Source organism: Aethalodelphis obliquidens, unplaced genomic scaffold (assembly GCF_003676395.1).
Source record: "Aethalodelphis obliquidens isolate GAN/ISIS:26980383/991018 unplaced genomic scaffold, ASM367639v1 scaffold2, whole genome shotgun sequence".
NCBI lineage: Eukaryota > Metazoa > Chordata > Mammalia > Artiodactyla > Delphinidae > Aethalodelphis > Aethalodelphis obliquidens.
The window spans coordinates 11,213,397-11,228,347 of NW_020837946.1; the positions used below are offsets into that span (position 1 = coordinate 11,213,397).

A 14,951-nucleotide genomic window follows, 5' to 3' on the forward strand; every position below is an offset into this window, starting at 1 on the left:
ATAATATATTTATATGGATACCTGCAAAAAATATAAATTATTTACATACTGGTTTCTTATTCTGTTCATTCAAAGCTAGTATAATCTGTTAAAGAAATAATCAACCCCCCCCTTTTTTGGGTCATGCCACGCAGCATGCGGGATCTTAGTTCCCTGACCAGGGATCGAATCCTCGCCCCCTGCAGTGGAAGCGTGGAGTCTTAACCACTGGACCGCCAGGGAAGTCCCTCAAGCTCCTTCTAAAAGTAAAACTTAAGCATGCTGAACATGACTAATCTGTCAATACTTAAATCATGTTCTTTCATAGGGACTAAGTTTCTTTTTAAAAACGTTAATATTTTGCATTGGCGAGTGAGATACAGAGCTCTAGCAGGTGTCAGAAGACATGAGCATCTCATAACCAGCAAGGACTAAACAGCATTTTAAATCCAAAGAACACACCTGGGTGCTTGTCCCAGGTGTTTTGGTAAATTTTTGACACCTCAGTTTTCCAAATGCACAGCACTGATCTATGTAAATAAACTTTTCTAATGTATACCTAGGATTTAACTTTGTTTTCAGATGAACTTGGTTTTAGATCATGTAAGTGCTCAAGATGAGAAAACAAAAATACATAAACCTTTCAACAGTGTCCCTCAAAGTATAAACTAAAAATAGTTCTCATGCCAAACAACTGTGAAAATGCATTATTTTATGATAATAAAACAGGCAGACAGGTTTTTGTCTTTCATTCTGCCAAATAGTTCTAACTTAATTTAACTATACCTAATGTGATGGCTTAAGACCAAAGATAAGATATTGCATTAGCATAACAGCCAGGAATAAAAAGCAGAAAGGAAAAAATATGATGTACAGAGCAAGGAACATAAAAGCACTTAAAACTTTATAAGCAGTATTATTTTATAGTCATGCAAATAGAATATTATCCAAATTTCACATTCCTATTTCTTATATCTGGTAAGTCATGCTAGACAGTTCTCGTAGTAGAAATAAAAATTGATTTGGCACTTACAACTCTGATTAAATCCTGCTGAACATCTGATCATAAGAGATTTCAGTGCAACGGGGAAAAAAAAACTTTCAAAATTGAAAGCATCCAATAACACTAATGAGAATCTAATCCTCCAGGCTCCAAGGTGTGTATCCAGGAGCAAAGAATTATTAATACAACTACTTTATGGATTTTAAAAATCTCATTTAAGTGAATAAGATACTTCCTTCCCAAAAAAGGGAATTTTCGTTATCAATTTATTACAATTAAAAAAAATCACTTAAAGCTCAAAATAGTTTTTTTTATAAATAAAAGAATACAAAGTAAATTTTATAATTAGTAAGATTTTTGTACTTGTGAGCTTGAGGCAAAATTTTTCCATTAAGGAGTAAAAAAATCCAACTATGTTTCCATATACTGCACTGAACTGTCTATATGTAGGGGGATGGGACAAATAATTTTAACATACTGGGGCTTTGTCATCTAGCTTTTAATCTATATAGGATTTATAAACATCTTTCTCATTCAGATATTTTCACTATAATAGCATTTAATATGATGTAATTTGACCTAATAATCCAGTCTCTTCTAAGGACCTATTTTAATTAAAAAGTTAAAGAGGATACCTGGTGAAGAATAAATCTATGTTAAGGAGGGAGGAGAAAACAGGGCTTTGGAAATATTAGTCAGGTGCCAGGTACTTTATATTCAATATCTTTTTAAGGATCTCCCATGACACTAAATAAACAATTTGAGTCCATTATCCCTATATCTTAAATAAAAGCAGGAGGGGGGGAAGATTCCTCATAAGAATCCAGAAAACTAGGTTAATATTAGTATTACGCTTCTTTTTTAAAAATAGATGAAGAAAATGAGGCCCAGAGAAGCTAAGCAATTCGCCCAAGGCCATCATATAGCTATAGCTGTTCAGTGGGGTGGATCAAGATTAAATCTGACCCCCTCCCTTGATCCATGTTTTTTTCTTCTGAACCATGATGCTTCTTACAGGCTCCAAATATCCTAAGATAGTCCTTGAAGCTTCAAAGAGATAAGAGGGACTCTAAACCTTTGGGGAGGGATATATATATATATATATATATATACACACACACCCACACATGCATACACACCTATACATGAATACATATGTCCATAGATGTATATATAATTTTCCCCCTGCCATGAGTTTTCTCTTTTATGCTCTTTCTGGTACAGCTTTAAGTCCTTGGACCCACACGTATGGGAGCCCTGGGAAGGGTCAGAAACACTAGTTGAGTAGCAGGAGGTGAAACACCTGGGGTTTATGTGAGGGTCAAAAGCACTTAATAAAAAGTTTGTTCAGAGCAAGTCATAAGACATATCAGTTCCTAAAGTAACAAAAAAGGTTTACTGAAGGGCCAGCTGAATTTATTGGGAATTCTTCAAAATGCAAAATTAACAGTCTAAAAAAATGATCATGAAAATTCAAACACTGACTCACAGAGTTACTACATAAAATGTTTAGAGTTGAAGTGAAACTGACTGTACCTTCCTCATACTATGCCAAAAAAGCTCCCAAATTCCATCTTTTTAAAACACCATCTAGTAATGAAGCAAGGAGAAAAAAGTATTTGAAATAATGGCAAAAAATTTATTTGAATGAACAAAGTCTAAGTATACACTACTAATGATTTTACTTGGAGATGTTCGAAAGTTAGATACACTATCCATACTGAAAAAAAATCAGCATTAAAAAGACAACAGCACCTGGGATTTTCAGTACAGGTGTGGAAATCCCTAGTTAAGAGGAAAGAAAAAAATCGTCCTGGCAGCTACACTGATATCATCTTCTCAGATTTGCTTCCTAATCCAACCACATTAGTAACATAAATGAGTGAATCAAAAGACTTACTGAAGAAAATGAGTACAGTTCAGTCCAACATCACACACTCAATCCAAAAGTACCCCTCAGCATATCCAAAAATGGAATCAGGTACTTAAAAACAGGTCAACAAAGTCTTGGGAAAAAAACCATTATACTTCCTGTGTATAATTAGTTATTAACTGAATTCCCTCCCTGACTGAAGAGAAGCTAACAGAACCTTGTGAAATGTGAATTTTGGACAATAATTTCAAATTAAAAGAAAGCAAAGCAAGCTGTTTTAAACCGCTGCATCTGAGAAAGAGACAAAGGCGCGAACATAAAAGGAAGACACCACAGTCCACTCATGAGGAGCCAAAAGACAGGCGGTAAAGTTGGCGCGAATCACAGGGCCGATCACCTGCGGCTTTCATCCAGCACATCCAGGATCTGCTGGCAAGCCCTACGAGTGGAAGACTGGATAAGCGACAAAATGCCACGAGCGGAGGAAGGATTAGCTCCATCTTCAGGTAGCATACGGGGAGGACAAACCCGAACCTGTTGTGGCGATGGTGTCACACTGTTTACACAAGCACAGCAAATGAAGAGAAAAACACTCAAGTCAGATTTGTATAAAACTTCAGCTCAGCAGTTTCCCCCAAATTTTAAGAATTATTAAAATTCTTAATTTTATAATTATTTAATTTAATAATTATTAAAATTATTAAAATTTTAAGAATTTCCCCAAAATTTCCCCCAAATTTTAAGAATTATCGTTTTCTTGCCCATTTTTCCCACCCTTCATTTTCCCCCAAGAGTCAAGCCAAAGAAGTTAATAAACATATTAAATTGCTTTAAAAAACAGGCTACCATGCAGTATCTGTAACTGTGGCTTTAAACATCAAATTGAACAGACTGAATATGAAAGAACAACTTTAAGAGGGAAGAGAACTATGGCAAGGAGTATATTCAACCCCCAGCTTCGGAGCAGCGGCATTCTTTGCTTTGTGTGTACATTCCAATTCAGTAAACCAAGCCTCTAACAAACAACACTGCACTGCAACTTATGGATGGGCAGAACAGTCAGATAGAGAATTCTGGTATATAGGCGTCAAGGTTTACACACATGAATCCAACGTGATTCCATGAAAATGCCATTTCAAATACTTCACAAAGACAATGAAGCAATCTGAGTTTATGAGGAGTAAATTTAAAGATGAATTAAAGTTTCAGAAAGCTAACGAAAGCATTTTGATTACTTAATTACATTAAAGCATATGTTCCCTAGCTAAATGACTAAAACATAAAACTACTCCCAATTCTGTGAATACAGTGAAAAGGTAAGGATGGATGTTAAACAGCTATTTCTGGGTTGCTCAGTGACAGTGATCTTAACCATTCTTTCACACGTGAGTTGCGATTCACAATTTCTTTGGCTCCCCTGACAGCACCTCCTAAAAGCTGAGAGCATTTGAATGAAGCAATTTTACAATTCTAACCTGAACTCTTTACTTTCAGAGGCCTGTCTAATGTTAGAGCATGATCAGCCATATGAGGTATCTAACTGATATATGGACTTGGCATCTGGTTTGTTGTAAGAGGTTTTGTTACAAGAGGACTATGGGAAGTGGGCTCAATATTTTTTCTCAGTGTCAGGGCAAGAACGCCTTAGACTAAACCTCATCCTTTTGTATTCTGCACAAAAGGGTGAAAGTGGAGCAGACGGTGAACAACTGAAAAGATAAAAGATTTTATTTTGATTTGTGTAAATCTTTTCTAACTTAACATGTATTTGTTTGGGAACCACAAAATAAGTGCAATAATGTTTGAAGGGGTAACTGTCATCTAATATTATTCCCAGAGTCCCAGAAAATTAAAAACAAAATCTTCTCCACAATTTTGTGAATAACTTTCAATGTCTTGATGATCCAAAGTGAGAAGTACAATAAACATGAAAACCATGTTTTCCAAAGACTACTTAAAAAACAAAGATGTAAGCCAAATCTTGGCATACTGAGAAATTAATCTGTCAGGGTTGATTCACCATAGGAATTAGGCCTAATCGTGTCAAGATAAATGCAATTTTTCAGACGCAGGCTCATGGATGGTTACCTTAAACATCTGTCCACAGACTAGGAATCTTCTGTAATATATATAACGTATCAACAACAGTATATATATATATATAGCTTATCAACTGACCCACGGTACTTGGCAAAACCCACCCTGCGTATCCAAGAAGAGTAAAAGAATCAGTATATCTGGGACTCAAAGTCTAGGTACTAGCCTTGCACTCATAATTCATTCTCTTTAGGCAGCATGGAGAAAACCTGAAGCTCTTGCTCTTTGTGAGAAACCAGACTGAATTCATGTTAGAAAAGTGTCACCAGAGGCAGGAATGGAGTGGCCAGTTCTGCGTCAACATAAACAGGCAATCCATCTTACACTCTTCTTGATAGCAGTGCCAACATACCTGGATAAATTTATACTTAAGCAAGTTTTAAAACACTAATCAGTACAATATCTATTGATATAATTAAAGCATTTGTCTTCGTATTTTGGGGCTAAATTGAACACTTCACATATCACTTTGTACTAGTAAATAAATTAGCTACATACATATTAAAGTCTATAATGATCAATATTTAGAATTATAATCTTACAGCAAAAACGCCGACAAACTGAATCCAAATCCATGAAAAAAGTTTGATGCATTTTTGCCCATTAAAATTTAAAAGGAAAGAAGGCTTCCTTTTTTTTTTGCGGTATGCGGGCCTCTCCCTGTTGTGGCCTCTCCCGTTGCGGAGCACAGGCTCCGGACGCGCAGGCTCAGCGGCCACGGCTCACAGGCCCAGCCGCTCCGCAGCATGTGGGATCTTCCCGGACCGGGGCATGAACCCGTGTCCCCTGCATCGGCAGGCGGACTCTCAACCATTGCGCCACCGGGGAAGCCCAAAAGGCTTCCTTTGATAGAACTCATTTTGTCAGAAATAAGCAGTAGGAATTGTTTATTTAAGTTCTAAAAGTACAAGTTTTTCCTGTCCCTGCACAGGAAATCAGGTAATCTAGAATAAATTATTTTCAGATTAATTGCAAGGAATTCTTAACATGGAATGCACAGAAGACTGAGTTTTAAAAACAGTCTATAAGATCACTTTCAATTCTAAGATTCTATGATCACATAAAACTGGAATATGGTATTAAATGGAAAAAAATCCTACCTGGTCTGTAATTGTAACTTAATAAGAAAACATGTTTATGAAGAAAGATAAAAGTTAAATTAAGTCTTCATCAATACTAGTAAAGATATTTCATCAAAGACTAATATCAAAAACATATTTGGACTTCAGGTTGTTTCTGAAAAGAAATTCGTTTCAAAGATTAGTAAGAAATCTGACTTTTCATTAATGTACATGGCAATCTTTCATAAACAGCAAAAACAGAGTAGGAAGCATTTTATACAACACTTTAGGCAGTGTACATATAGATTAAATGCCCTTGATTGTTAATATTTATTTCTATCTACAGATGAACTGAATGATTAAATCATAAGATGACCACAGTTCACCCGAATTAGAAGAAACAGTCTAGCAATTCTTTCTTCTTCAAGCTTTAAGCAGTCTTGCAAGTCTCTTTACAAATAAAAAAATTTAAACTCAGCCATAAAAAGGAACTAAACTGGGTCATTTGTAGAGATGTGGATGGATCTAGAGACTGTCATACAGAGTGAAGTAAGTCAGAAAGAGAAAAACAAATATAGCATATTAACGCATATATGTGGAACCTAGAAAAATGGTACAGATGAACCGGTTTGCAGGGCAGAAATTGAGACACAGACGTAGAGAACAAACGTATGGACACCACGCGGGGAAAGCGGCAGGGGTGGTGGTGGTGGTGTGATGAATTGGGAGATTGGGATTGACATGTATACACTGATGTGTATAAAATGGATGACTAATAAGAACCTGCAGTATAAAATAATAAATAAAATAAAATTCAAAAATTCAAAAAAAAATTTAAGATCGAAAAAGAATAAGCCCCATTTTAGCAACTGGTCTGACGCTAGCTGGGATGTCCAGCACTGGCATCAACTGTGACAGGAAACAGTTCAGAGTTGAGTTTCATCTCTGTCCACGCATCCACCCAACCAAAGTGGACTGACTTTCTGGCTTTTTTGTTTGTTTGTTTTGACGCATGAACTACTGTGAAAAAGTAAACATATTGCGAAGGCACTGAGATTATTTAAGCAGAAGGTATAATATTAGTAATTTAATAAAAATGCATGTTGATGATAAATTGATCCTAGTAATGTTATAAAACAGCAAAATCTGTTTTATCTCTTTCTTTCATAAAAGATAAGGACATTTTCGGGCTTCCCTGGTGGCACAGTGGTTGAGAGTCCGCCTGCCGGTGCAGGGGACGCGGGTTCGTGCCCCGGTCTGGGAAGATCCCACATGCCGCGGAGTGGCTGGGCCCGTGAGCCATGGCCGCTGAGCCTGCACGTCCGGAGCCGCCTGTGCTCCTCAATGGGAGAGGCCCATGTATCGCAAAAAAAAAAAAAAAAAAAAAAAAGGTAAGGACATTTTGAAGAAAGCACTTACATTTACCATGCTATTTCATTAGTAATAGTTCTCCCTCATGCTTACAGGAAATCTTACTACACAACTGCTGAGTAAACAACACTAGCCAATGTCAGAACTCAAACTTAAAAGATTTACTTGGCATAACTATGTCATTATTACAAGGTAAGTCCAAAGTCAAACACCTCTTTCTGCGTGGGTTGTCATAGGAACAGTGTTTCTCAAACTGTGAGGATTATCTCTTTGGTGAGGGTCCAGCCTCTTCCAAAAATACAGTAAAGGTAAAACAGTAAAATGGGGGAGAAAAAATTCTCACTGAAACACAAATTCTGTACCATTATGGTACAAATTCTGTACCATAAAATTTCTTTTGAAATTTTAAATAGAGAGAAAGCTTTAATTTGTTGCCACTAAGGTAACTGACTAGTTCTTAGAAGCATAACAAGAGAATGAGAACAGGAGAAAAATCATTGGTTGCCAGAGTGGCTTCTGATACTTGAGAACTACATTAGCTGATGAATCTTATACTGCACGCCAAAGTGCCCCCTCCCCTTAGGAGGCCAGTCATTCCCACACCTAGTTCTAGCACATGTACAGAAAGAGTGGGTTTAATGATCTCAAAATATTCTTCCAAAGCATAATTTTAATCTATGGAATTAAAAAAAAAAAACTTAATGACAAACTACACTCAGACTCTTTGTCCTTCTGGGTGAAAATGAACAAGAAAAGATAGTATGCTAAAATTTTCAAAAAGATTGGGATCACTGAACCTCGTTCAACTGAATCTATAGAGGACTAATGTGCCAACCAGAGCAAAATGAAGGAAATGTAAAAGGATGCTTGGTGTAAATTATTCCCTTTTACTTTCACCCTTATACCCAAAATCATACATAACTTCCTTGGTCTAGTTATTTCTTTTCTTGACAAAGTGTATGATGACAGCTTGAGAAATCCTGAAACAGAGGTACTAAAAAGCCAAACAGTAAAAGAATTAGGGCATTACATGCCAATTACCTGGTGAAATATTAGTATAACAAAAAGCCTGCAAAATTAGAACAACTCCTATTTGTGAAAAGCAGAGCAGATAAAATCTTACGTGTACTCCGGTGCAGAAATCGGTGCCTGGAACCTTGAAATTTTATTTCTTGGAGCAGAATCTGATCTGTGCCACCTTAAATAATAATTATGCTTCTTTTTATATATTCAGCTTTTATAACACAAACAGAAAGCTAAATACGATTCTACTGGTCAATCGTTTCTGTGTCAATAGCTGACAATAATCAATCCTATTGTCTCTTGCAGGTAAATAAGAAAACAAAGGCCAGTGTTTCTGCTCTTATACCCATATAGACTTCTATTCTTAAAGCCAAGGAATAAATAAAGTGGAGGCAGGCAATGGTTTGTGCACAATGACACATAAGTAATCTCACATTACAAAGAAAAGACTACAGTAGGTAAAGACAGGAAGAGTCTAATAATTACTTTGGTAGAGGTAAAATACAGCCATGTTATATTAATAGTTTCTTCCTTACCACATTGCCAACATTAAATACATAATGTGCTCATTATATTAAAATTCTAAAGTTCACTCAATGTAGATTCTTAAAGATGAATACAATTATAAATGATAAAATTAATAATGGTAGGAGAAGAAAGGGCAAGGTTACATTATTAACAAAAAGATGGTTAAGTATGTTACCAGGTAACGGTAACATAAATAACTACTAAAACAAAAAGTATGGTTGAGTAATGTAAGCATTTCATTGCAAAAATTGTATAGTTAAATATTCATGTTATTTTTACTACCAAAAATTAAAACACGAGATTCTGTTTTATTTAAAAATGCCATTAAGGCAACTTAAAGAAACAAAGAATTCAAATATTAGTTAACTTTGTTAACCTTTTCTGTTATGAGGACTTACATTATAGGTAACTGCAAAAATATCTATGAACTAATCATTTACTATAAATCATACTTCACTGGGCTGGTTTTTATATATAATAGAGCTGTTTCCTTTCTCTTCAACTTAACTCAGCTATCAATAATATATACTTTGTGGGGAAAAAACCCAAAAATGATGCTATAGTAAAACAGTCCTGTTTTTATTTCACTAACGGGAAGTTTCAAAGTAATTACGGACCTAAACAATAAGCCATATCTTTATATAATAGGAAAGTTTATTAGAAACTTTTGGTGCCTAGAAAGTATTACAAATAGAAAATAACAAAAGCCCTCAGGTGTAAGTTTAATCATTCTGAGAGGGTACTAAATATCAAGAAGCTACCTTCACCATAAATTATATGGTCTTTTCACCATTTGTTAACATAATCGAATATATTCTAGAAAAACGGATTCCATGGACTGGCTGACATCACTGTAAGCCAGGTACCTTCAGGGAAACATACAGTTATCATAAAAACTTCATATTAATAATGGTTTAACCTTGCAGATAGGCCTTCCCTGAAGGAGACATATATTCTTTTAAACTTACTATCTTCCTATATACCCCTTCAGAATAACTCTAACTACTTGAGGAGACATTTAAAGCTTCCCCAAGAAATGAGAACTGTTATAGTTCTCCTTTGCACCTAACACAAAAAAAGAGAGATCCTACCCCTAACAAAATCCCTTCTGCATCCTTATACTCTTTAGTCAAGTCTGAATTAGAACTTGATATGGTTTAACAGAAATAGTATAATTGCATTGTGCTCTAGTTATTTTGTATGTAAATTTAAATGTTTTGCTTTTACCTAGATTTGCAAGCTCTGTGAGAGACGTATCATCTGATTCTTTGGCCGTTCCCAGAGAAACTAATATGGACTTTCCTGGTGGTCCAGTGGTTAAGACTCCACATTTCCAAAGCAGGGAGTGCAGGTTTGATCCCTGCTCAGGGAACTAAAATCCCATGTGCCGTGTGGCCAAAAATAAAAGTCAGTTTGAGAAGCTAATATGATGCTTGATATCAAATATGGTTCATGGAGAATGAGCTTATGAAAACTGACTGAAAATTTAATGAGGAAGAAACATTAATTTACATTAACAATCTAAATCATCAATGGCTTTGAGACTTAAAATTCTGACCAGTTTTTTAAAGGGATATTTTATTTTTAAAAACCCATTAATTTTAATAAAACAACAAAAAGCACTTGCCCAATTTAAAACATCTTATAGAGGGGTAGCTTTAAGATCAGGGTATAATGTAACCAAATGAGCAAGAAAGGTTGACACAAATAGTCTGTTAATGTATTTAAATTTTTGGAAAATGAAAGGGATCCAAGAATTCAATGACTCAGTGGCAGAGAGCTAAAAATTAATCCTGGAAAGTAAAAAAGTTCGACTTGCTTACGCTACATTGTTTACCATGGCTCATAAGAAGCAGAGCTGGAAAGGGCTAATCCTGTGATAATCTTATGACAAACTGAGTAACTTGAAAATAAAGATGCTTCCTTAATAAATTGTTTTCCTTTTATTTTATATTTTTCCCCCCAACCTATATGCTAGATAAGCATTTTGGAAGGCTACATAGAACTGAGCACTTACTTTTATCAATTTTTCTTAAGTATACTTTATAGGAGATTTCCAAAATAAGCAAATCATATTTATAGAAGACTATCATACACATAGAAGAGGATAACAGGATTGAAAAATTCTCACAACTAACAAAATGGTCAGACTTTAAGGCTATAAAGAGTATTGCAAAAATATAAAGTTGATGTAAATGTATAGTAGATTTCAAACACTATTAGAATTATTTTTTTCTCCAGGTTCTTAGGCATAAAACATACACTTCCTCCTCTTTTTTTTAATATTTGAGTTTAAAAAAGGAAATAAATTATTTAGAAAAGGATAGGACAGACAGTATATGGAGAAAACTTAATGAAGGAGATACAATGCTTAGTGGTTCTACTCACATGGAGTCAGTCCTGACCAGCTGTCCATTTTGGCGAACAGCATTTTCACTCATAGAGCGTTCTCTTTTTAGCCTGCCAACTGCACGGATCTGTTAGGCACAAAGAAGGGGAAAGGAATAGAGAATATTTTTAATAGCCTAGTAACTGCTTAGCATCAAAAGGACCTTTATCAAAGACTAGCCACAAAATTTACAAAGAAATAACCAAGAATTGCTACCAGGTATGTGTATTATACGTAGACATGTTAAAAAAAAGAACACCCTACTTATTATAATGCAGATAAACTTAGGAATGCTTATCTTCTTTACAAAAAAAGTTAATTCTAGTTTCTTTTTAAGTATCAATCTTACTTGGTACAATTATTAATATTTTTATTTATCATAATTTATACAATATACTTACATTATTTAAGAACAATTTACAATAGTTTTTAAAGGCACAAACACTATAGGACATGGGATATATTTGTACTCAAGTAAGTGTTCCTGGCTTCTGGGGTTAAAACAAATTCAGATTTGGTTGGATATCTGAAAACTAGACTTAAAAAAAGTTTTACTAGCTTAAAGGTTTTAGCATTCTAGAAATAGCCACAATCTTCCATCTCACACGCTCTTCTTACAAAATGTTATCACTGACCTCTTTCCATTAAGGAATAGAATCTATGTTCCCTTCCCTTGAAATTGGGTACTCTAGTGACCGCTGCAGAGATGATACAATGTGACTCCTGAGGTTAGGTCATAAACAACAATAAGGCTTCTGCCTTTTTCCCCTTCCCCAGGGGAGCTGTTTGAGATTCGAACAATGACACCATGACGTGAGGAAGCCCAAGCAGCCACACAAAAGGCCATGTGTAGGTGCACCAGCCAATAATACTGGCTGAGGTCCACACAACAGGTAGTATCAACTGACATGTGAGTGAGTAAACCTTTAGATGACTGCAGCCTCAAGCTGTGTGAGTCATAAACAGCCTTTGATACTTCCTAGCCTAGGCCCAGATAATATACAACAGAAATAAGCTTTCCTCATTATTCCTGATGCAAATACCTCACCCGCAGAATCCATGAGCAAAATTATTTGTTTTTGTTTCAAGCCACTAAGTTTAGGGTGGCTTATTAAGGGGCAATAGATAACTAGAACAATGGTAATCATTAACTTCACTTCTTTTTTAGAATTTTTTTTCGTCTTTTTTTTTTTTACTACAAACACCCATGGCAACTTAATGGTTAAAGAAAAATTTGAACTTTACTGTAAAGGACAACTGGTGTGTGAAACAATGGACTTGATAATTAAGATTTTCAAAAATGCACACCCAGTATCTATTAATGCTCAAAGACTTGGGAATAGATTATCAGGTTATAAGCACCATCAAAACAGAATAAATCCTGTATTTCATGCCAGCAAAACTTAAAACTACTATGCAGCACATAATTTCAGAGACTGGTTTAGATTTGGTTATGGTTGTAAACCATTTACCCATCCAAACAAAAGAAAAAAAAAAACAGAAAAGGAGTCGGTTCAGAGCCTACTGCAAGAGTTCTTTACAGTTAAACCAAAAATCAAAATTACTTGAAGGCATTTATATATAAAAACTAGCACCTCCACAATCAAATACACTTTACTCATAGTGAGCAGTACTGGGTTGCTTTGTGAGAATACCACTGATGCTTGCCTGCCTACCTACTGCACAGTTGTGCTTGCTTTTTCTAGAGAACTGTTCTTCCACGTTGTAGGGATCAAGATGAATTTCCTACTATATTAGAACTGTTCCTCCTGCTATGTGGTAAGAACTAACATTCAGCAGATAGGAAGAGACAGGACAAGACAAATTAGTCTATGACTCCAACATAACCTGACAAAGTAGAGGATCCTAGGTCTGTTATTTTCACCATTTGAGACCCGATTTAAATTATATCTTAACAGGAACATTAAGCTCGACATTACTAACATATTGAGGAAAAAGACAACATAAGACTAAAGCATATATTTGTTATGCCTTCATATGACCAGCCTGTATACTGTAATACCAAAGAACTTTGATACTGCCTGAGGTGATAAGCAACACGGTGATCTTTAAATACTTTCCCCTTTAGTTCACAATCACGATGGTTGTTTTTTTCAATTCAACGATTTTTAAAAATTAATTACATTTGTTCCCAACATTATTGAGATCCAATTGACAATTCAAGGTTTTAAAATGTCATTCAGAACCATCCTGCATTGATTACCCATTATAAAACTTACATGCACTCCTTAGGCTGAGAAATAAGTTTCCAAGCTTCAGGTAACTTCCTGGAAGTTAGGTCACAGGGTCTTCTGTGTCTAATTATAGGCATAAAATTCTCCTCTAATGTGCTTATACTCTGAGTTACTTTCGATTGTTCACAGAATCCTGGACAAATCAGTGTCCCCGAGGTCTTTGTTTACTGGTTCTCTAGATTTATCTAGAGTTTGTCCCTCCTTCAAGAATCTGCTCAGATGCCTCAGTATTTTCCCCTATACTGGTCCCTGTTTTTATTTTTTTATATAATTTTTAAAAGTTACACTCCATTTAGTCACTACAAAATGTTGTCTATATTCCCCATGTTGTACAATACATCCTTGTAGCTTATCTTACACCCAATAGTTTGTACCTCTCACTCTCCCATCCTCATATCCCTCCCACAAACTGGTAACCCTAAGTTTGTTCTCTATATCTGTGAGTCTGCTTATTTTTTGTTATGTTCACTAGTTTATTGTATTTTTTAGATTCCACATAAGTGATACCATATAGTGTTTGTCTTTGTCTGGCTTATTTCACTTAGCATAATGCCCTTCAAGTCCATCCATGTTGCTGCAAACAGCAAAATCTCATTCTTTTTTATGGCTGAGTGATGGCTGAATGATACTCCATTATGTGTATGTGTGTGTGTGTGTGTGTGTGTGTGTGTGTGTGTGTGTGTGTGTGTGTGTGTGTGTGTGTGTGTGTGTGTATATATGGCACATCTTCTTTATCCATTCATCTACGGATGGACACTTAGGTTGCTTCCATATCTTGGCAACTGTAAATAATGCTGCTATGAACACTGGGGTGCATGTATCTTTTTCGTATTGGTGTTTTTGTTTTTTTTCGGATATATATACTGATTCCCGTGTACTCCCTTTTTTAACAAGACACTTGTTTTACTTCTCAACACATACAAAATAAAAAACTGTAATTATATTAAAACAACCAGGAAGTATTACAAGCACATAGATCCTACCATAGCCTAGTTCTTCATAACCACTGTGATTACTAAACAACCCTCAGAAAATCTGTAGCAAAAACTAAGATTGAAAACTGATTTCTGAAATGTTTGTGTTATGCCTTTCATTTAGGCAGTTTTTTATTCTTTTTAGTATTTTTTAAACAATTTTACCTTTTTAAGAAAAGGATTTCTTTTAATTCTGTCCAGAGAGAGAAAGGAAAATCCTCCATTTAATCATTTGGTATAATCTCAGTGAAAAATGGAGATTTATCCTCAAATAGTATGTAAGTTAGTTGCATTTTCAGTTAAGAAATAAAAAAATATAACTATTGAATAGAATTATTCAGCAAATTAATGGATACTGATTCTCTTTTTAAAAATAATAGTTCAGAGACATTAATCTG

At 35.2% G+C, this 14,951-nt stretch overlaps 1 protein-coding gene across 15 annotated transcripts in view; it reads right to left on the reverse strand.

Annotated features, from left to right (window-relative positions):
- Window positions 1-14,951, reverse strand: part of MFF (mitochondrial fission factor) — a 34,904-nt gene that overhangs the window by 6,935 nt on the left and 13,018 nt on the right. For 5 of the 15 annotated variants that reach the window (XM_027119629.1, XM_027119647.1, XM_027119607.1 and 2 more), the window contains 3 exons: window positions 11,324-11,412; window positions 8,508-8,582; window positions 3,253-3,411 (listed from right to left, as the gene is read on the reverse strand). In XM_027119629.1, the coding sequence (XP_026975430.1) occupies window positions 3,253-3,411; window positions 8,508-8,582; window positions 11,324-11,412 (323 nt within the window). The remainder of the gene's footprint in view (window positions 1-3,252; window positions 3,412-8,507; window positions 8,583-11,323; window positions 11,413-14,951) is intronic. The other 10 variants (XM_027119707.1, XM_027119724.1, XM_027119714.1 and 7 more) reach the window with 3 other exon arrangements.